General features: G+C 46.4%; 2 protein-coding genes and 1 long non-coding RNA gene across 4 annotated transcripts in view; 2 read left to right on the top strand and 1 right to left on the bottom strand.

Annotated features, from left to right (window-relative positions):
- The window catches only part of TAF6 (TATA-box binding protein associated factor 6), a 22263-nt gene extending 8323 nt beyond the window's left edge, over nucleotides 1–13940 (bottom strand). For both annotated transcript variants that reach the window (XM_083881547.1, XM_083881548.1), the window contains exons 1-8: nucleotides 13655–13940; nucleotides 12321–12407; nucleotides 9617–9770; nucleotides 6819–6875; nucleotides 6592–6711; nucleotides 4679–4821; nucleotides 3372–3449; nucleotides 2116–2217 (exon numbers count right to left, since the gene is read on the bottom strand). In XM_083881547.1, coding sequence (XP_083737673.1) covers nucleotides 2116–2217; nucleotides 3372–3449; nucleotides 4679–4821; nucleotides 6592–6711; nucleotides 6819–6875; nucleotides 9617–9770; nucleotides 12321–12407; nucleotides 13655–13810 — 897 coding nt within the window. In that variant the 5' untranslated portion in view covers nucleotides 13811–13940. The remainder of the gene's footprint in view (nucleotides 1–2115; nucleotides 2218–3371; nucleotides 3450–4678; nucleotides 4822–6591; nucleotides 6712–6818; nucleotides 6876–9616; nucleotides 9771–12320; nucleotides 12408–13654) is intronic.
- On the top strand, nucleotides 11594–12258 carry LOC310921484. Its single transcript, XR_014592141.1, has 3 exons — nucleotides 11594–11656; nucleotides 11700–11739; nucleotides 11844–12258. It is a non-coding gene; the product is annotated as an uncharacterized lncRNA (long non-coding RNA).
- MBLAC1 (metallo-beta-lactamase domain containing 1) lies at nucleotides 13940–21650 on the top strand (the record flags this gene model as incomplete). Its single annotated transcript, XM_083881585.1, has 5 exons — nucleotides 13940–13979; nucleotides 17598–17824; nucleotides 19873–20058; nucleotides 21191–21430; nucleotides 21585–21650. 5 exons carry the CDS (start codon nucleotides 13940–13942, stop codon nucleotides 21648–21650), a joined length of 759 nt encoding a protein of 252 aa, XP_083737711.1.

Below are 21650 nucleotides of genomic sequence, written 5' to 3'. Positions count from 1 at the left end.
CACTTGGGGACAGGTTTGGGACACTTGGGGACAAGTTTGGGACAATCAGGGACACATTTGGGGACACTTAAAGACAGGTTTGGGACACCTGAGGACACAGGGGACACCTGGGGACACTTGGGGACAGGTTAGGGACACTTGGGGACATGTTAGGGACACTTGGGGACAGGTTTGGGACACCTGGGGACAGGTTTGGGACATGTGGGGACACTTGGGGACACTTGGGGACAGGTTTAGGACATGTTTGGGACACTTGGAATCAGGTTTGGGACACTTGGGGACAGTTATGGGACAGGTTTAGATACTTGGGGACACCTTTGGGACACGTTTGGGACATTTGAAGACACTTTGGGACACTCAGAGACACTTGGGGACAGGTTTGGGACACCTGGGGACACTTGGGGACAGGTTTGGGACACCTGGGGACACTTGGGGACAGGTTTGGGACACTCAGAAGCACTTGGGGATACTCAGGGACAGGTTTGGGACACTTGGGGACAGGTTTAGGACATTTTTGGGACACTCAGAGACACCTTTGGGACACTTAATGACACCAGGGGACAGGTTTGGGACACCTTTGGGAGACTCAGAGACACTTGGGGACACTCAGGGACACCTTTGGGACACATTTGGGCACTTGGGGACAGGTTTGGATACTTGGGGACACATCTGGGACATGTTTGGGACACTTGTAGACCCTTGGGGACACGTTTAGGATATGTTTTGGATACTTGGGGACACATTTGGGACACTTGGAGACAGTTTTGGGACAATTGAGGACAAGTTGGGGGCACGCTTGGGACACTTAAGGACATTTGGGGACACATTTGGGACACTTGGGGACATTTTGGGACACTTGGAGACATGTTTGGGACAGTTGGGGACAGGTTTGAGACACTCAGGGACACATTTGGGGACAGTTTGGGACAGGTTTGGGACACCTTTGGGACACTCAGAGACACTTGGGGACACCTTTGGGACACATCTGGGCACTTGGGGACAGTTATGGGACAGGTTTGGATACTTGGGAACATATTTTGGACAAGTTTGGGACATTTGGGGACACTTTGGGACACTCAGAGACACTTGGGGACAGGTTTGGGACACAAGGGACACTTGGGGACAGGTTTGGGACACTTGGGGACAGTTTTGGCACAATTGGGGACATTTGGGGACAGGTTTGGGACACATTTGGGACACTCAGAGACACTTGGGGACACTCAGGGACACCTTTGGGACACATTTGGGCACTTGGGGACAGGTTTGGATACTTGGGAACGTGTTTGGGACATTTGGTGACACTTTGGGACACTCAGAGACACCTGGGGACAGGTTTGGGACACTTGTGGACACTTGGGGACAGGTTTAGGACATTTTTGGGACACTCAGAGACACCTTTGGGACACTTAATGACACCAGGGGACAGGTTTGGGACACCTTTGGGACACTCAGAGACACTTGAGGACATGTTTGGGACACTTGGGGACAAGTTTGGGACACTTAGGGACACATTTGGGGACACTTAAAGACAGGTTTGGGACACCTGGGGACACTTGGGGACATGACAGGGACACTTGGGGACACGACAGGGACACTTGGGGACACATTTGGGACACTCAGAGACATTTGGGGACATGATAGAGACACTTGGGGACACTTGGGGGTGACAGGGAGGTGACACAGGGAGGTTACAGGTGACAGAGGAGGTGACAGGAGGTGACACAATGACACGAGAGGTGACACAGGAGGTGACACAATGACACAGGTGACCCAGGTGGTGACACAGGAGGTGACAGAGGTGACACAGGAGGTGACAGGGAGGTGACAGAGGTGACAGAGGGGACACTCACGTGTTTCTCCAGGTAGAGGGTGGGGTTGTCCATCAGGGACAGGAGGTGACACAGGTCACACAGGTGACACAGGAGGTGACAGAGGTGACAGGGAGGTGACAGAGGTGACAGAGGGGACACTCACGTATTTCTCCAGGTACAGGGTGGGGTTGTCCATCAGGGACAAGTGACACTGACACAGGTGACACAGGAGGTGACAGGGAGGTGACACAGGTGACACAGGAGGTGACAGAGGTGACAAGGAGGTGACAGAGGGGACACTCACGTATTTCTCCAGGTAGAGGGTGGGGTTGTCCATCAGGGCCTTGACCATCCTCATCAGGTAGATCAGCAGAGCCAGGTTGTTCTGAACCACGTTCACGCGCACCTGGGGACACCACGGGGACAATGGGGACACTGTGGGGACACCGTGGGGACACTGGGGACAGCAGGGACACCCCGGGGACACAGGGACATGGGGACACTCTGGGGACAGCAGGGACAATGGGGACACCACAGGGACAGTGAGGGGACACCGTGGGGACACTGGGGACACTGTGGGGACACTCCCAGGGGCCTGGGGAGACATTTTTGGGGCAGGATTTTGGGGTGAATTCACAGGATTTTGGGGTGAATTCCTGGGAATTTTGGGGTGAATTCCCAGGGTTTTGGGTCAGTATTTTGGGGTGAATTCCCAGGGATTTGGGGCAGGATTTTGGGGTGAATTCCTGGAATTTTGGGGTGAATTCCCGGGGTTTTGGGGCAGGATTTTGGCGCCAATTCCCAGGATTTTGAGGTGAATTCCCGGGGTTTTGGGGCACAATTTTGGGATGAATTCCTGGGGATTTTGAGGCAGGATTTTGGTGCCAATTCCCAGGATTTTGAGGTGAATTCCCAGGATTTTGGGGCAGGATTTTGGGGTGAATTCCCAGGGATTTGGGGGCAGGATTTTGGGGTGAATTCCCGGGGTTTTGGGGCAGAATTTTGGCACCAGTTCCCAGGATTCTGGGGCAGGATTTTGGGGTGAATTCCCGGGGTTTTGGGGCAGGATTCTGGCGCCAGTTCCCAGGATTTTGGGGTGAATTCCTGAGATTTTGGGGTGAATTCCCGGGTTTTGGGGCAGGATTTTGGGGTGAATTCACAGGATTTTGAGGCAGGATTGTGGGGTGAATTCCTGGGAATTTTGGGGTGAATTCCCGGGGTTTTGGGGCAGGATTTTGGGATGAATTCCCGGGGATTTTGAGGCAGGATTTTGGTGCCAATTCCCAGGATTTTGAGGTGAATTCCCAGGATTTTGGGGCAGGATTTTGGGATGAATTCCCGGGGATTTGGGGCAGGATTTTGGGGTGAATTCCCGGGGTTTTGGGCTGGGATTTTGGGGTGAATTCCTGGGATTTTTGGGGTGAATTCCCGGGGTTTTGGGGCAGGATTTTGGGGTGAATTCCCGGGGTTTTTGGGGTGAATTCCCGGGGTTTTGGGGCAGGATTTTGGGGTGAATTCCCGGGGTTTTGGGGTGAATTCCCGGGGTTTTGGGTCACTCACCCCCTCAGAGATGAAGGTGCTGAACCGCGGCAGCATCTGGTACAGCCCGGGGTCGGTGGCGATGCTCTGCAGGGCCTCCTGCATTTGGGGACATTTGGGGACACTTGGGGACATTGGGAAACCCCCAGGGACATTTGGGGACACTTTGGGGTGATTTTGGGGTGTTTTTGGGGTGATTTGTGGGGTTTTCAAGGTCTACAAAGGGATCTGAAGTGGAGGATTTCGGGGTGTTTTTGGGGGGATATTTTTGGGGTGATTTGGGGGGTTTTCTTGGGATGTTTTTGGGGATATTTTTGGGATTTTTTGGGGAGTTCTCGGGGTGATTTTAGGGTATTTTGGGGTCTATAAAGGGTTCTGGAATATATAGAATTTTGGGGTGATTTCAGGGTATTTTTTGGGTGATTTCAAGGTGTTTTTTGGGGATATTTTGGGGTGTTTCTGGTGATATTTTTGGGATTTTCTTGGGGTGTTCTTGGGGTGATTTTAGGGCATTTTGGGGGTGATTTTTGGGTCTAAAAATATTCTGGACTATATACAATTCTGGGGTGGTTTTGGGGTAATTTCAGGGTGTTTTTTGGGGATTTTTTGGGGTGATTTTTGGTATTTTTTGGGGTGATTTTTGGTATTTTTTGGGAGATTTTAGGGTATTTTTTGGTGATTTCAGGGTGTTTTTTGGGGATATTTTTTGGATTTTCTTGGGGTGTTCTCGAGGTGATTTTAGGGCATTTTGGGGGTGATTTTTGGGTCTATAAAGGGCTCTGGACTCTATAGAATTTTGGGGTGATTTCGGGCTGTCTTTTGGGGATATTTTTGGGGGGTTTCTGGTGATATTTTTGGAGTGATTTTGGGGTATTTCTGGGGATATTTTTGGGGTGATTTCAGGTATTTTTGGGGTGTTTCTGGGGATATTTTTGGGGTGATTTTGGGGTATTTCTGGGGATATTTTTGGGGTGATTTTGGGGTGTTTCTGGGGATATTTTTGTGGTGATTTTGGGGTGTTTCTGGGGATATTTTTGTGGTGATTTTGGGGTGTTTCTGGGGATATTTTTGGGGTGATTTTGGGATGTTTCTGGGGATGTTTTTGGGATGATTTTGGGATGTTTCTGGAGATGTTTTTGGGGTGATTTCAGGGTGTTTTGGGGCGATTTTGGGGTGTTTCTGGGGATATTTTTGTGGTGATTTCAGGGTATTTTTTGGGTGTTTCTGGGGATATTTTTGGGGTGATTTTGGGGTGTTTCTGGGGATATTTTCGTGGTGATTTCAGGGTATTTTTGGGGTGATTTTGGGGTGTTTCTGGGGTGACTCACAGCCCGTTTGGCCTCGCAGGAGCCCACGCAGGCCTCGGTGATCTCCTTGTAGTAAAGCTGCTGCTCCACCGAGAGCTCGTGGACACTGCGGGGCTTCAACCTCAACGGGGGCGCCTCCAGCAGGGGGGGCTTCTTCTCCTTCCCTTTTGGTTTGGGGGGTCCCAGAGGGTCAGAGAGACCCCCTTAAATCATCCTGAGACCCCCCAAATTCCCCTGAGACCCCCAAATCCCCTGAGAACCCCAAACCCCTCGTGGACACTGTGAGGATTCAGCCACAAGGGGGCGCCTCCAGCAGGGGGGGCTTTTTCTCCTTCTTTTTTTGGGGGTCTCAGAGGGTCAGAGAGACCCCCAAAATCCCCCTGAGACCCCCCTAAACCCCCCTGAGACCCCCCAAATCCCCTGAGCCCCCCAAACCCCTTGTGGACACTGCGGGGGTTCAGCCACAAGGGGGCGCCTCCAGCAGGGGGGGCTTTTTTTCCTTCCCTTTTGGTTTGGGGGGTCCCAAAGGGTCAGAGAGACCCCCCTGAATCCCCTAAACCTCCCTGAGACCCCTAAAAATCCCATTGACCCCCCACCCAAACAGCCCCAGATTTCACTGGCAACCTCAAACTCCTTTAAGTCATCACAAATCTCCCTTAAATCACCCCTAAATCCACCAAAATCACCCCTAAACCACCCCCCAAATACTCAAAATCCCCATTAAACCATCCCAAAATCCCCAAAATCCCCATTAAGCCATCCCAAATCTCCTGCAAATCCTCCAAAATTCCCCAAATCTCCCTTAAACCTCCCAAAATCCCCCCAAAATCCCCATTAAATGACCCCAAGGATCCCTCAAAATCCCTCCCAAATCCCCCAACTCCCCCCAAATTCTTTTAAACTGCCCCAAATCCCCCTTCAACCACCCCAAATCCCCTCAAACCCCTCCCAAAACCCCCAAATCCTCCCCAAATCTCCCTTAAACCACCCCAAACCCCCTCAAACTCCCTCCCTTAAATCCCCCAAATCTCCCTTAAACCACCTGAAATTCCCCCAAAATCTCCCCAACATCCCCCAAATTGCCCTTAAACCACCCCAAGCCACCCCAAATCCCCCCAAAGCCCCCAAATCCCCCCCAAAACCCCCCAAAATCTCCCCTTAAACCTCCCCAAATCCCCCTTTTAAGCCCCCCAAATAACCCCAAATCCCCCCCAAACCCCCCAAATCCCCCCAAAACCCCCAAATCTCCTTTCAAATCCCCCCAGAATCCCCCAAACCCCCCAAATTCCCCCCAAAAATCCCCTTAAACCTCCCAAAATCCCCCTTTTAAACCCCCTAAATAACCCCAAATCCCCCCCAAAGCCCCAAACCCCCCCAAACCCCCAAAAATCTTCCTTAAACCCCCCAAACCCCCAAAATCTCCCCCAACCCCTCAAAAATCTCCTTTAAACCACCTCAAACCCCCCTAAAATCCCCTTAAACCTCCCAAAATCCCCCAAATCCCCCCAAAATCTCCCCCAAATCTCCCTAAATCCCCCCAAAACCCCCCAAATCTCCTTTTAAATCTCTCAAATTCCTCCAAATCCCCCCAAAAATCTCCCTTAAACCTCCCAAAATCCCCCAAATCCCCCCCAAACCCCCCAAATCTCCCTCAAAATCCCCCAAATCCCCCCAAATCTCCCTTAAACCCTCCCAAAATCCCCCTTTTAAATCCCCCAAATAACCCCAAATCCCCCCCAAACCACTCCAAACCCCCCCCAAACCCCAAAAAATCTCCCTTAACCACCTTAAATTCCACTAAAACCTCCCAAAATCCCCCCTTAAATCCCCCCAAACCCCCCAAAATCCCCCTTTTAAACCCCCCAAATCCCCCCCAAACCCCCCAAAATTCCTTTTAAATCCCCCAAATCCCCCAAAATCCCCCCAAATCTCACCTTTTCCATCCCCCCCGGCCCCCGGGGCCCCTTTCCCTTTGGGGTTCCCCTCGTCCTCCTGGCCGGGCTTGGCCGATTTCAGGGGCTCCGTGGCCTCGGCCTTTTGCTGCTCCTTGGGGGCTTTTTTTGGGGGCAAAAAACAAAGTCAGGGGGAGCCCAAAACCTTCCTGGGGGTCCCCAGATTGTGTGGGGTGGGATAAACCCCCAGATTTGGGGGGTGAAAGCACCTGGAGGGGGGTTTTCGGGGATGGCGGGTTGAACGCCCTCGATGCTGAGCCAGTGGGCTGAAAGAAAAGACACAAAAAAATGGGATTTTTAGGGTGAAGGGCAACCCAAAATCAGCTCCAGGGTTGTTAAATTCGTGGTGTTGAGGTTGGTATAAGGAGGTTGAAGGATTGACGTGAAAAATTTGAATTAATTGTTGGAAATTCAGCATAGAATTTGTAAATCGGCACAAAATTTTGCTCTAAATTAACCCAAAATTTCTCCCAAAATTCCCCTCCAAATTTCCCGAAAATTGCCCCAAAATTCCCCGCCAAATCCCCCCAAAATTTCCCTCCAAATTCCCTCAAAATTCCTCAAAAATTGCCCCAAAATTCCCCTCCAAATTCTCCCAAAATTTCCCTCCAAATTCTCCAAAATCCCCCCAAAATTCCCCAAAAATTGCCCCAAAATTTCCTTCCAAATTCTCCAAATTTCCCCAAAATTCCCCTCAAAATTCCTCCAAAATTCACCTTCAAACTCCCCAGAACATCTTCTAAAATTCCCCAAAATCCCCCCAAAAATCCCAAATTCCCCCCAGAAAATCCCCCCAGAACTCCCCAAAACCCCCCAAAACTCCTAAATCCCCCCAAATCCTCCCGAAATCCCCCCAAACCCCCCAGAACTCCCCCAAAATCCCCTAAAAACCCCCCAAAATCCCACCCAAATCCCCAAAAGTCTCCCAAATCCCCCGAAAATCCCCCCAAAAATCCCCAAATACCCCGAAATTCCCCCCAAAACCCTCCAAAATTCCCAAAACTCCCCCAAAATTCCTCCCAAACCCCCCAGAATTCCCCTAAAATTCCCCAACTCACCCCAAAATCCCACCAAATCTCCCCAGAAATCCCCAAAATCCCCCAGGATCCCCCAAAATCCCCTAAAATTCCCCAAAAAATCCCAAAAAAATTCTCCGAAATCCCCAAAAATTCCCTAAAAAATCCTCTGAGATCCCAAAATCCCCCCAGAAACCCCCCCAAAATCCCCTAAAAACCTCCCCAAATCCCACCCAAATCCCCAAAATTCCCCCTAAACCCCCCATAACATCCTCCAAAATTCCAAACCCCCCAAAAAAATCCCCTAAAAATCCCCAAAAATCCCCAAAATCCCGAAATTCCCCCAAAAATCCTCTGAAATCCCCGAAAATTCCCTAAAAAATCCTCTGAAATCCCCAAAAAATCCCCAAAAAAATCCTCTGAAATCCCCAAAAATTCCCCAAAAAATCCCCCAAATCCCCCAAAATCCCAAAAAATCCCCCCAGAACTCTCCAGAACCCCCAAAAATTCCCCAAAAAATCCTCTGAAATCCCAAAATCCCCCCCCCAAAAAAAAAAATTCCTCTAAAATCCTCTGAAATCCCCAAAAATTCCCCAAAAAATCCTCTGAAATCCCAAAATCCCCCCCCCAAAAAAAAAAAAAAAATCCTCAAAAATTCCCCAAAAAATCCCCGAAAATTCCCAAAAAAATCCTCTGAAATCCCCCAAAATCCCCCCAAATCCCCCCAAAAATCAAAAAAAAAAATTCCTCTAAAATCCTCTGAAATCCCTGAAAATTCCCAAAAAAATCCTCCAAAATCCCCCCAAAAATCCTCTGAAATCTCAAAAATTCCCCAAAAAATCCTCCGAAATTCCCCATAATTTCCCCCAAATCCCCCCAAAACCCCAAAAAATCCCCAAACCCCCCAAATCTCCCCAGAAATCCCAAAAAATCCCCAAAAAATCCTCTGAAATCCCCAAAATCCCCCAAAAATCCCTAAAAAATTCTCCGAAATCCCTGAAAATTCCCTAAAAAATCCTCTGAAATCCCAAAATCCCCCCCAAAAATCCAGAAAAAATTCCTCTAAAATCCTCCAAAATCCCCCCAAAAAATCCCCCCAAAAAATCCCCAAAAAATTCTCTGAAATCCCAAAATCCCCCCCAAAAATCCAGAAAAAATTCCTCTAAAATCCTCCAAAATCCCCCCAAAAATCCCCCCAAAAAATCCTCCAAAATCCCCCCAAATCCCTCCAAAAATCCCCCCAAAAATTCTCTGAAATTCCTGAAAATTCCCTAAAAAATCCTCTGAAATCCCAAAATCCCCCCAAATCCCCCAAATTCCCCCCAAATCCCCCCAAAAATCCCTAAAAAATCCTCTGAAATCCCCAAAAATTCCCCAAAAACTCCCCCATAACCCTCCAAAACCCCCCAAAAATACCCCAAAAATCCCTAAAAAATCCTCCGAAATCCCCGAAAATTCCCTAAAAAATCCTCTGAAATCCCAAAATCCCCTCAAATCCCCCAGAATTCTCAAAATCCCCCCAAAAATCAAAAAAAAAAAAAATCCTCTGAAATCCCTGAAAATTCCCCAAAAAATCCCCCCATAACCCTCCAAAACCCCCAAAAATACCCCAAAATTCCCAAAAAAATCCTCCGAAATCCCAAAATCCCCCCAAAAATCCCCAAAAAAATCCTCTGAAATCCCCGGAAATTCCCCAAAATCCCCCCAAAACCCCAAAAAATCCCCCAAACCCCCAAAAATCCTCAAAAATCCCTAAAAAATCCCCCCATAACCCTCCAAAACCCCCCAAAATCCCCCAAAATTCCAAAAAAAATCCTCCAAAATTCCCCATAATTTCCCCAAAATCCCCCCAAACCCCAAAAAACCCCAAAAAATTCCCAAATTCCACCAAAAATCCCCAAAATCCCCAAAAATTCCCCAAAAAATCCCTGAAAATTCCCAAAAAATCCTCTAAAATCCCAAAAAATCCCCAAAAATCCCAATTTTCCCACCCTTGAGGCAGACGTCGAGGGGCACCCTGGGCAGGGGGGTGTTGATGATGTCGCTCAGCTCCACCTCCTTCTCCTCGTAGAAATAAAGTTCCCTCCCTCCCCCGCTGGCGAAGCGGAACGGGATGAACTCCTGCGCGTGGAACCCGTACAGGGGCTGGAAATAGAGAAAAAAATGGGATTTTAGGGAAAAATTCTGGATTTTGGGAAAAAATCCTGAATTTTCAGGGAATTTTTCCTCGATTTTTGGGTGTTTTTTAAAGGTTTCTGGGAGTTCGGGGGGGATTTTCCCCAATTTTGGAAGAGTTTTGCTCAGTTTTGGAAGGTTTTCCCTTGATTTTGTGGAAATTTTCCCCAGTTTTGGGGATTTCTCTCAATTTTGGGGGAATTTCCTTCAATTTTGGGAAGTTTTGCCTCGATTTTGTGGGAATTTTTCTCCAATTTTGGGGAATTTCCCTCAGTTTTCTGAGAATTTCCCTCAGTTTTCGGAGGTTTTGACTCAATTTTGTGCAGTTTTCTCTTGGATTTTGGGGAGGTTTTCCCCCAGGATGAACTCCTGGGCATGGAACCCGTACAGGGGCTGGAAATAGAGGAAAAAAATGGGATTTTAGGGAAAAATTCTGGATTTTGGGAAAAAATCCTGAATTTTCAGGGAATTTTTCCTCGATTTTTGGGTGTTTTCTAAAGGTTTTTGTGGGTTCGGGGGGGATTTTCCTTAATTTTGGTGGGATTTTCTTTGATTTTGTGGAAATTTCCCCCAGTTTTGGGGAGTTTCCCTCAGTTTTGGGGGTTTTCTCTCAATTTTATGGGAATTTCCCTCAATTTTGGGAAGTTTTGCCTCGATTTTGTGGGAATTTCACCCAATTTTGGGGAATTTCTCTCAATTTTGGGGAGGTTTTCCCTCAGGATGAACTCCTGGGCGTGGAACCCCTACAGGGGCTGAAATTAGAGAAAAAAATGGGATTTTTGGGGGAATTTCCTGCATTTTGGGAAAAAATCCTGAATTTTCAGGGGTTTTTCCTTGATTTTCGGGGCTGTTCCTGTGGATTTGTGGAGATTTCCCTCAATTTTGGGGGAATTTCCTTCAATTTTCTGGGAGTTTCCTCCTGAATTTTGAAGTTTCCCTCAGTTTTGGGAGGTTTTCCCTCAGTTTTATGGGAATTTCCCTCAATTTTGGGAAGTTTTCCCTCGATTTTCATGAGTTTCCCTCAGTTTTGGGAGGTTTTCTCTTCATTTAATGGGAATTTCCCTCAATTTTGGGAGGTTTTCTCTTCATTTAATGGGAATTTCACCCAATTTTGGGGAGTTTCCCTCAGTTTTGGGAAATTTTCCCTCAAATTTGTGGGAATTTCCCTCAATTTTCTGAGAATTTCTCCCAATTTTGGTCATTTTCCCTCAGTTTGGGGAGGTTTTCTCTTCATTTAATGGGAATTTCACCCAATTTTGGGGAATTTCTCTCAATTTTGGGAGGTTTTCCCTCAGGATGAACTCCTGGGCGTGGAACCCGTACAGGGGCTGGAAATTAGAGAAAAAATGGGATTTTTGGAAAAAAATCCAGGATTTTGGGGAAATTTTCTGGATTTTGGGAAAAAATCCTGAATTTTCAGGGAATTTTTCCTCGATTTTTGGGTGTTTTCTAAAGGTTTTTTGTGGGTTTGGGGAGGATTTCCCTGAATTTTCCTTGATTTTCAGGGTATTTCCCCCATTTTTGGAGGAGTTTTTCTCAATTTTGGGAAGTTTCCCCTCAATTTTATGGGAATTTCCCTCAATTTTGGGAAGTTTTGCCTCGATTTTGTGGGAATTTCACCCAATTTTGGGAGTTTCCCTCAGTTTTTGGAGGTTTTCCCTCAATTTTGTGGGAATTTCCCTCAATTTTCTAAGAATTTCTCCCAATTTTGGGAATTTTCCCTCAGTTTTGAAAGGATTTCTCTTCATTTTATGGGAATTTTTCTCAATTTTGGGGTTTTTCCCTCAATTTTTGGGACCTTTTCTTTGATTTTGAGGGTGTTTCACTCCCTTTTGGGCAAAATTCCCTCAAATTTGGTTTTTTTCCCTCAAATTTGGGGTTTTTTCCCTCAAATTTGAGTTTTTTTCCCTCAAATTTGAGGTTTTTTCCTCAAATTTGAGTTTTTTCCCTCAAATTTGGGGGGTTTTCCCTCAAATTTGGGGTTTTTCCCCTCAAATTTGGGGTTTTTCCCTCAAATTTGAGTTTTTTTCCCTCAATTTTGAGGTTATTTTTCCCTCAAATTTGGGGGTTTTTTCCCTCAATTTTGGTTTTTTTCCCTCAATTTTGTTTTTTTTTTCCCTCAATTTTGTTTTTTTTTTTTTTTCCCTCAAATTTGGGTTTTTTCCCCTCAAATTTGGGTTTTTTTCCCTCAAATTTGGGGTTTTTTTCCCTCAAATTTGGTTTTTTTCCCTCAAATTTGAGGTTTTTTCCCCTCAATTTTGTTTTTTTTTCCCCTCAAATTTGGTTTTTTTCCCTCAAATTTGGGTTTTTTCCCCTCAAATTTGAGTTTTTTCCCTCAATTTTGGGGATTTTTTCCCAAATTTGGACGAATTTCTCTGGATTTTGCAGATTTTCCCCCTCGTTTTCTGGGAATTTCTTCCAATTTTTGGGATTCCCTCAATTCCCTGAAGGTGTCCCACAATTTAAATGGGAATTTTATTGATTTTGAAAGCATTTTTTTCAATTTTTGGGCCGTTTTACCTCCACATTTTTCAATTTCAGGGCGAAATCCACGTCCCCTGTTGTGAGTTTTCTTCTTTTTCCCATGTGCATAAATTTCAGAGCGTCCTGTGGGGAAAAAAAAAGAGATTTTTAGGAGAAATTAGGGAGAAAAAAAGGGTTTTTTGGGGAAAAAATTTGGATTTGGAGGGAAAAAATGGGATTTAATAAAGGACTGGGGGGGGGTTTGAGGAAAAAAGGTGGAAAAAAGAGGAAAAAAAAGAGAAAAAAAGAGGAAAAAAGAGGAAAAAAAAGAGGAAAAAAAAGAGGAAAAAAAAAAGAGGAAAAAAGAGGAAAAAAAAGAGGAAAAAAGAGGATAAAAAAGAGAAAAAAAGAGGAAAAAAAGAGGGAAAAAAAGAGGAAAAAAAAGAGGAAAAAAAAAGAGGAAAAAAAGAGGGAAAAAAAGAGGAAGAAAAGAGGAAAAAAAGAGGAAAAAAAAGAGGAAAAAAGGGAGAAAAGTGTTTTAAATTAGGAAAATGAGGAGAAAAATTATGAAAAAGGGGTTTAGGATGGGAAAAGGAGGAGAAAAGGAGATTTTGGGGAGGAATTAGGGAGAAAAAAAGGTTTTTTGGGGAAAAATTTGGATTTGGAGGGAAAAAATGGGATTTAATAAAGGACTGGGGGGGGGTTGAGGAAAAAAGGTGGAAAAAAGAGGAAAAAAGAGGAAAAAAAAGAGGAAAAAAAGAGGAAAAAAGAGGAAAAAAGAGGAAAAAAGAGGAAAAAAGGGAGAAAAGTGTTTTTAATTAGGAAAATTAGGAGAAAAGTGATGAAAAAGGGGTTTAGGAGGGGAAAAATGAGATTTTTGGGATGAATTAAGGGGTGAAAAGGAGGTTTAGGGAAGAGTTTGAAAGAAAAAATGGGATTTGGAGGAAAAAAATGGGATTTAATAACGGACTGAAGTGGGTTTGAGGGGAAAAATGGGTTTAGGGTGAAAAAAATCAGAAAAAGAAGGGGAAAAGTGTTTTAAGTGAGAAAAATGAAGAGAAAAGTGATGAAAAAGGGGAAAAGGGGGAGAAAAGGAGATTTGGGGAGGAATTAAGGGGTGAAAAGGAGGATTTTGAGGGAAAAAAGGAGGTGCAGAATGGGAACATGGGAAGAAAAGTAGATTTAGGAGGAAATTAGGAATTCAGGACAGATCTGGCGATGGCGTGAGAGGCAGAAAACGGATTTTTTTTGGCGAATTTTGACCTTTTAGGGTGTCCCAACACCCAAATTTCTGTGTCTCCCCCTGCCCATCCCCAACCCCAAACCTGAGGGATTTAAAGGGGTCCTTTCCCCCTTCCCACCCCACAAATTTTGGGGTTTTTCCCCCTCACCTGCGCCACCTCCTTGAGGCGGTAACTGGCCTCCTCAGCCAGGAGCTGACACGTCTCCTCAGGGACCCCCGGCACCCCCATGGCCTCCGCCATCACCTTCATGGACTCGGCGGGCAGCAGCGTGTGGCTCAGTTTCAGCTTCTTTTCCTCCGCCATTTCTCCCCGAGTCCCTCAAAGGGGGGAAAAGCCCCTAAAAAGGGGATAAAAAACCGCGGAGAGCCCCGACCGCTATTTCAAACCGCTGCCGCCGCCGCCATCTTGGCGCGGCCCCTTAGAGAGGCCGCCATGTTGGGGCTCCGCCTTCCCCTGTCGCGGGTCCTGGACGGTACCTATTTATTATCAAAAAAAAGAGGGTGAATCGCCATTAAATCAACTAAATATACCCGCGACAATGATTATAGTGATATGTAATGTGGTGTAAAAATAAATTGAGATTTGTGGAAGGCGTGGGAGGTGGCGGTGAATTGGGATTGTTACAGCCCTGTCAGGACCTGCGAAAAGGCGGGAAAGGGAGGCGGGGTTTGGCGGGCACTGCGCATGCGCGGGCTGGAGACGCGTGGAGGTAACGGCGTGGGGGGAAACCATTGGGGGGAACGGGGGGGAATTGGGGGGACAGTGAGGGGACACTGAGGGGACATTGAGGGGGACAGTGAGGGGACAGTGAGGGGACACTGAGGGAACATTGAGGGGGGACACTGAGGGGACATTGAGGGGAGTCTCTGAGGGGACAGTGAGGGGGACACTGAGGGGACATTGTGGGGACATTGAGGGGACACTGAGGGGACATTGGTGGAGAATGAGGGGAAATGGGGGAGACCATTGAGGGAACATGGGGGGGGGGTCCCAAATTCCCTTTAAATCCCCCCCAGACCCCATTTAAACTACCCCAAACCCCATTTAACCCCCCCAAACTCCATTTAAACCCCCTTTAACCCCCTAACCCCCCATTCAAATTCCCTCTAATCCCCCAAAACCCCATTTAACCCCCCCTAAACCCCTATTCAAACTCCCCCAATCCCTCCCAAACCCCATTTAAACACCCCAAACCCCCTCTAACTCCCCATTTTAACCCCATATAACCCCCCAAACCCCATTTAACCCCTCCAAATCCCATTTAAACCCCTAAACCCCATTTAAACTCCTTTTTCACCCATTTAACTCCCCACAAATCCCATTTAAACCCCCAAAACCCCATTTAAACTCCTCCTAATCCCCCCAAACCCCCTTTAAGCCCCCTTTAACCCCATTTAACTCCCCACAAAGCCCATTTAACCCCTCCAAACCCCCTTTAAACCCAATTTAACCCCATTCGAACTCCCCCAAACCCCCTTTAACCCCAATTTAACCCCAATAACCCCTGTTTTCCCATGTCCCAGGGATGCCACAAGGATTTCAGCTGGCCCCCCTGGGCTGTCTCTCCATCCCCGGCCCCCTGTACTCGGTCCATGTTCTCCAGGCGGGGTCCCCCAAACCCCATTGGACCCAATTAACCCTCCAAATCACCTTTAATCCCCCCCCAAACTCCATTTAACTCCCCTAAATGCCCATTTAAACCCCCCCAAATACCACTTAAACCCTTTTAACCCCCTAAACCCCCATTCAAACTCCACCTAATACCCCCCAACCCCATTTAAACCCCTCCAAACCCCTTTAAACCCTATTTAAACCACCTTTAATCCCCCAATTCCCCCCTAAATCCCATTCAAGCCCCACAAACCCCTATTAAACTCCCTTTAACCCCCTGTAACCCCCTTTAAACCCCCCAAACTCCATTTAAACCCCCTTTAACCCCCCTAAACCCCATTCAAACTCCTCCTATCCCTCCAAACTCCATTTAACTCCCCCAAATCCCCTTTTAACCCCCCACAAACCCCATTTAAACCCCCTTTAACACCCCCAAATCCCATTTAAACCCCACTTTAACCCCCTTTAACCCCATTTAAAACCCTCCAAACCCCCTTTAACCCCATTATAACCCCCCCAAACCCCCTTTAACCCCCCAAACTCCCTCTAACTCCCCCAAATCCCATTTAAACCCCCTTTAACCCCCCAAATCCCATTTAAACACCCCAAACCCCCTCTAACTCCCCGTTTTAACCCCATTTAACCCCTCCAAACCCCATTTAACCCCCCCAAACCCCCTTTAAACCCAATTTAACCCCATTCGAACTCCCCCAAACCCCATTTAACCCAAATTTACACCCAATAACCCTGTTTTCCCGTGTCCTAGGGATGCCACGAGGGTTTCAGCTGGCCCCCCTGGGCTCTGTGTCCATCCCCGGCCCCCTGTACTCGGTCTATGTTCTCCAGGCAGGATTTACCGAGCGCGGCCCCGCGGGGTGCCCCAAACCCCATTGGACCCCCCGATTTGCCCCAAAATCCCCTTTAAACCTCCCTTTTAACCCTCCCATACGCCATTTAAACCCCTCAAATCCCATTTAAACCCCCCAAACCCCCTTTAAACCCCCTTTAACCCCATTATAACCCCCCAAACCTCATTTAAACCTCCCCCTAATCCCCCCAAACCCCATTTAACCTCCCCAAACCCCCTTTAAGCATCCTTTAAACTCCCTTTAAGCCCCTAAATCCCCTTTAACCAACCTCAAACCCCATTTAACCCTCTCCAAACTCCCTCTAACTTCCCCAAATCCCATTTAAACCCCCTTTAACCCAATTTTAACCCCATTTAACCCCATTTAACCCCAATTTAATCCATATTTTCCCCACCTCAGGGATGCCACGAGGGTTTCAGCTGGCCCCCCTGGGCTCTGTGTCCATCCCGGGCCCGCTGTACTCGGTCCATGTTCTCCAGGCAGGATTTACCGAGCGCGGCCCCGCGGGGTCCCCCAAACCCCATTGGACCCCCATTTAATCCCCCCAAACCCCATTTAACCTCACTTTAACTCCATTTAACCCCTCTTTTAACCCCATTTAACCTCCCAAAATCCTATTTTAACCCCCCCAAATCCCATTTGAACACCCCAAACCCCCTTTAACCCTCCTAAACCCCCATTCAAACTCCCCCTAATCCCCCCAAACCCCCTTTTAACCCCATTTAACCCCCTGTAACCCCCTCAAACCCCCTTTAAACCCCATTTAGTCCCCCCAAACCCTCTTTAACACCCCTAAACCCCCATTCAAACTCCCCCTCATCTCCCCCAAACCCCATTTAACTCCCCCAAACCCCATTTAACCCCCCCAAACTCCCTCTAACTCCCCCAAATCCCATTTAAACCCCCTTTAACCCCATTTAACCCCCCAACTCCATTTAAACCCCACTTTAACCCCATTTAAAACCCTCCAAACCCCCTTTAACCCCATTATAACCCCCCCAAACCCCCTTTAACCCCATTTAAACCCCCTTTACACCCCCCCAAACCTCCTTTAACCCCCTTAACCCCCAAACTCCTCCTAACCCCATTATAACCCCCCAAAACCCCCTTTAACCCCATTTAAACCCCCCAAATCCCCTTTAAACCCCCTTTAACCCCCTCCAAACCCTCTTTAACCCCCTAAACCCCCATTCAAACTCCCCCTAATCCCCCCAAACCCCCTCTAAACCCCCCACAAGCCCCTATTGAAACCCCTTTAACCCCCTGTAACCCCCTTTAAACCCCCTAAACCCCCTTTAACCCCATTTAAACCCCCTTAACCCCCAATCAAACTCCTCCTAACCCCATTATAACCCCCTTTAAACCCCATTTAACCCCATTATAACCTCCCGTGACCCCATTTAACCCACTTTAACCCTCTTTAACCCCATTTAACCCCTCCAAACCCCATTTAAACCCCCTTAACCCCCAATCAAACTCCTCCTAACCCCATTATAACCCCCCAAACCCCATTTAAACCCCATTTAACCCCCTTTAACCCCATTTAAACCCCCTGTAACCCCCTTTAAACCCCATTTAACCCCCTTTAACCTAATTTTTCCCTTTCCCAGGGATGCCACGAGGGTTTCAGCTGGCCCCCCTGGGCTGTGTGTCCATCCCGGGCCCGCTGTACTCGGTCCACGTTCTCCAGGCAGGATTTACCGAGCGCGGCCCCGCGGGGTCGGTGCGCGCGGACGGGTCGGTGACCCTCGTTCACGGGGGAGCGCTCACCGTGCTGGTGGACACCGGCGGGCCCTGGATCAGGGACTCCCTGCCAGGGATGCTGCAGGAGCACGGGGTGAGCCAAAAATCCGCTCCTTTTGGGGGGAAATGAGGGGTTAAATTGGAATTATTGAGGTGTTTTTTGTGCCAAAAATCCACTCGTTTTGTTATTAAATTAGGGGTTAAATTGGAATTATTGAGGTGTTTTTTTGTGCCAAAAATCCACTCGTTTTGTTATTAAATTAGGGGTTAAATTGGAATTATTGAGGTGTTTTTTTGTGCCAAAAATCCACTCGTTTTGTTATTAAATTAGGGGTTAAATTGGAATTATTGAGGTGTTTTTTTGTGCCAAAAATCCACTCGTTTTGTTATTAAATTAGGGGTTAAATTGGAATTATTGAGGTGTTTTTTTGTGCCAAAAATCCACTCGTTTTGTTATTAAATTAGGGGTTAAATTGGAATTATTGAGGTGTTTTTTGTGCCAAAAATCCGCTTTTTTTGTTATTAAATTAGGGGTTAAATTGGAATTATTGAGGTGTTTTTTGTGCCAAAAATCCACTCGTTTTGTTATTAAATTAGGGGTTAAATTGGAATTATTGAGGTGTTTTTTTGTGCCAAAAATCCACTCGTTTTGTTATTAAATTAGGGGTTAAATTGGAATTATTGAGGTGTTTTTTGTGGTTTTGTTGTTAGTTGTGGTTGATGGTTATTTGGTGTTAAGTAATTGTTGTTGGCGATGCTATTAAGTTATATTATTGCGTTATTTTACATCACTGTAAAATAGTAATTATAGTGATAATTGTAGTATATATATTAGTATATTTATATACTATAAATATAGTATATGTATAGTAATTATAGTAATAATTATAGTATATATATTAGTATATTTATATACTTTAAATATAGTATATATATAGTAATTATAGTAATAATTATAGTATATATATTAGTATATTTATATACTATAAATATAGTATATATATAGTAATTATAGTAATAATTATAGTAATATATAATTATTAAGTGTTTGTAATATATGATATAATGTGTATTAAAGTATACATATATATATAATATGATTTATATTAACTCATGTCACTGTCAGCCTGTATTTCCCACAGGTGATGACGTCACCCATGTCATTGTCACCTTGCCTTTCCCCAGGTGTCCCCTGATGACGTCACCCATGTCATTGTCACCCATGTCACTGTCACCCTGTCTTTCCCCAGGTGTCCCCCAATGACGTCACCCACGTCACTGTCACCCTGTATTTATTCCCCCAGGTGTCCCCCGCTGAGGTCACCCACATCACTGTCACCCTGTCTGTCTCTCCCCAGGTGTCCCCCGCTGAGGTCACCCACATCACTGTCACCCTGTCTGTCTCTCCCCAGGTGTCCCCCGCTGATGTCACCCACGTCATTGTCACCCACGTCACTGTCACCCTGTTTTTGTCACAGGTGTCCCCCGATGATGTCACCCTGTATTTATTTATTCTCCCAGCTGTCCCCCGATGACGTCACCCACGTCATTGTCACCCTGTCTCTCCCCAGGTGTCCCCTGATGACGTCACCCTGTCTGTCTCTCCCCAGGTGTCCCCCAATGACGTCACTCTGTCTGTCTCTCCCCAGGTGTCCCCCAATGACGTCACCCATGTCATTGTCACCCTGTCTCTCCCCAGGTGTCCCCTGATGACGTCACCCACGTCATTGTCACCCTGTCTCTCCCCAGGTGTCCCCCGATGACGTCACCCTGTCTGTCTCTCCCCAGGTGTCCCCCAATGACGTCACTCTGTCTGTCTCTCCCCAGGTGTCCCCCGATGACGTCACCCACGTCATTGTCACCCTGTCTGTCCCCAGGTGTCCCCCGCTGAGGTCACCCACGTCACTGTCACCCTGTCTGTCTCTCCCCAGTGTCCCCCGCTGAGGTCACCCATGTCACTGTCACCCTGTCTCTCCCCAGGTGTCCCCCGATGACGTCACCCACGTCACTGTCACCCTGTCTCTCCCCAGGTGTCCCCCGATGACGTCACCCTGTCTGTCTCTCCCCAGGTGTCCCCCAATGACGTCACCCACGTCATTGTCACCCACGTCACTGTCACCCTGTATTTATTTATCCCCCCAGGTGTCCCCCGCTGACGTCACCCACGTCATTGTCACCCACGGGCACTCGGACCACGCGGGGAACGTGAACCTGTTCCCGCAGGCCTCGCTGCTGATGGGCTTCGACCTGAGCCGGGGCCGGGGGCTGTACCTGCCCCAGGGGCTGGCCCAGGGCGTGCCCCTCGTGCTGCACCCCGGGCACCTGGAGGTGAGAGCCAGAATCTGCTCAGACACACAAAAAACTGCACCCAGATTGGGTGGGAAATGCAGAAATTAGCCCCAAAAGTAGCCCCAAAAACTGCACCAAAATTGGGTGGGAAATGCAGAAATTAGCCCCAAAAATAGCCCCAAAAACTGCACCCAAATTGGGTGGAAAATGCAGAAATTATTCCCAAAAAATACCCTTGAAAATGAAAAAAAAAAAAAACCCAGAAATTCCCTCAAAAATCTCCCCAAAAATGGCTGGAAAAATCAGAAATTTGCCCCAAAAATAGCCCCCAAAACTGCACCCAAATTGGGTGGGAAATGCAGAAATTAGCCCCAAAAATAGCCCCAAAAACTGCAACAAAAATGGCGGAAAAATACAGAAATTAGCCCCAAAAACTGCACGGGAATTGGCAAAAACACCCCAGAAATTACCCCCAAAAAATACCCCCGAAGTGTAAAAAAAACCCCAGAAATATATATATATATAAGAAAAAAGAAATATATTAAAAAAAATATATATGTAAAATATAATATATATATATAAGTATATAAATAAATATATAAAAGCATATTTTAAAATATATTAAACATAGGTTATGTTATAAATATAATATATGTATTATATTATACATTTATATGTAAATATATATATATAAATAGGATATAGTATTTTATTATAACAATATAATATTATTTTCTATTATATATAATATATATTATATTATATATTTATATATAAAATATAGTATATATTATATATATTTATATTTAAAATATAAAAAACATATAAACAAATATATAAAAAAATCTTAAGATACATTATTGATATATTACATTATGTTATGTTATATTATATTACATTAAATTAAATTATATTATATTATATTAATTATATATTATATATGAAATATAGTATCTATGTATTTATATTAAAATATATATTAAAATGTATAAATATATATAAATATATGTAATTATATATAAATATATATAAATATATGTAAAGATATATAAATATATAAAATTTAAAAATGTATCAAATATACATTATGTATATGCAGACATACATATATATATATATATAAATACAAATATTATTAAAAAATACATCTAAATATCCCCTTGTCCCTCAGGTGATCCCCACCCCGGGCCACACCCGCGCCCACGTGTCCCTGGTGGCCTCGGGGACGTCCCTGGGGACGGTGGCCGTGGCCGGGGACACCTTTGAGCGGCTCCAGGACGAGCAGAGGGGCCACGACGGGCGCGAGGAGTGGGAGACCCTGAGCGAGGACCCCCCCGGGCAGCGGCGCAGCCGACACGCCCTGCTGGGCACGGCCCAGGTCATCGTCCCCGGGCACGGGGAGCCCTTCTCCGTCACCAGGGACTGGGGACAACAACGGGAGGAGGAGGAGGAGGAGGAGAAAGAGGAGAAGGAGGAGGAGAAGAAGGAGGAAGAAGAGGAGGAGGAGGAGGAGGAGCAATAGGAGGAGGAAGATGAAGATGTCACCTCTGGACATGGGGACAAAGATGGCAGAGGTGGGAGACATGGAGGTGGCACCAGAGGACATGGGGACACTGTTGGAGGTGGCCTGA

This window comes from Zosterops lateralis (assembly GCF_965231275.1).
Source record: "Zosterops lateralis genome assembly, chromosome: 34".
Classification (NCBI taxonomy): Eukaryota; Metazoa; Chordata; class Aves; order Passeriformes; family Zosteropidae; genus Zosterops; species Zosterops lateralis.
The sequence above is the reverse complement of the archived record's forward strand: the minus strand, read 5'-3'. Positions and strand labels throughout refer to the sequence as shown.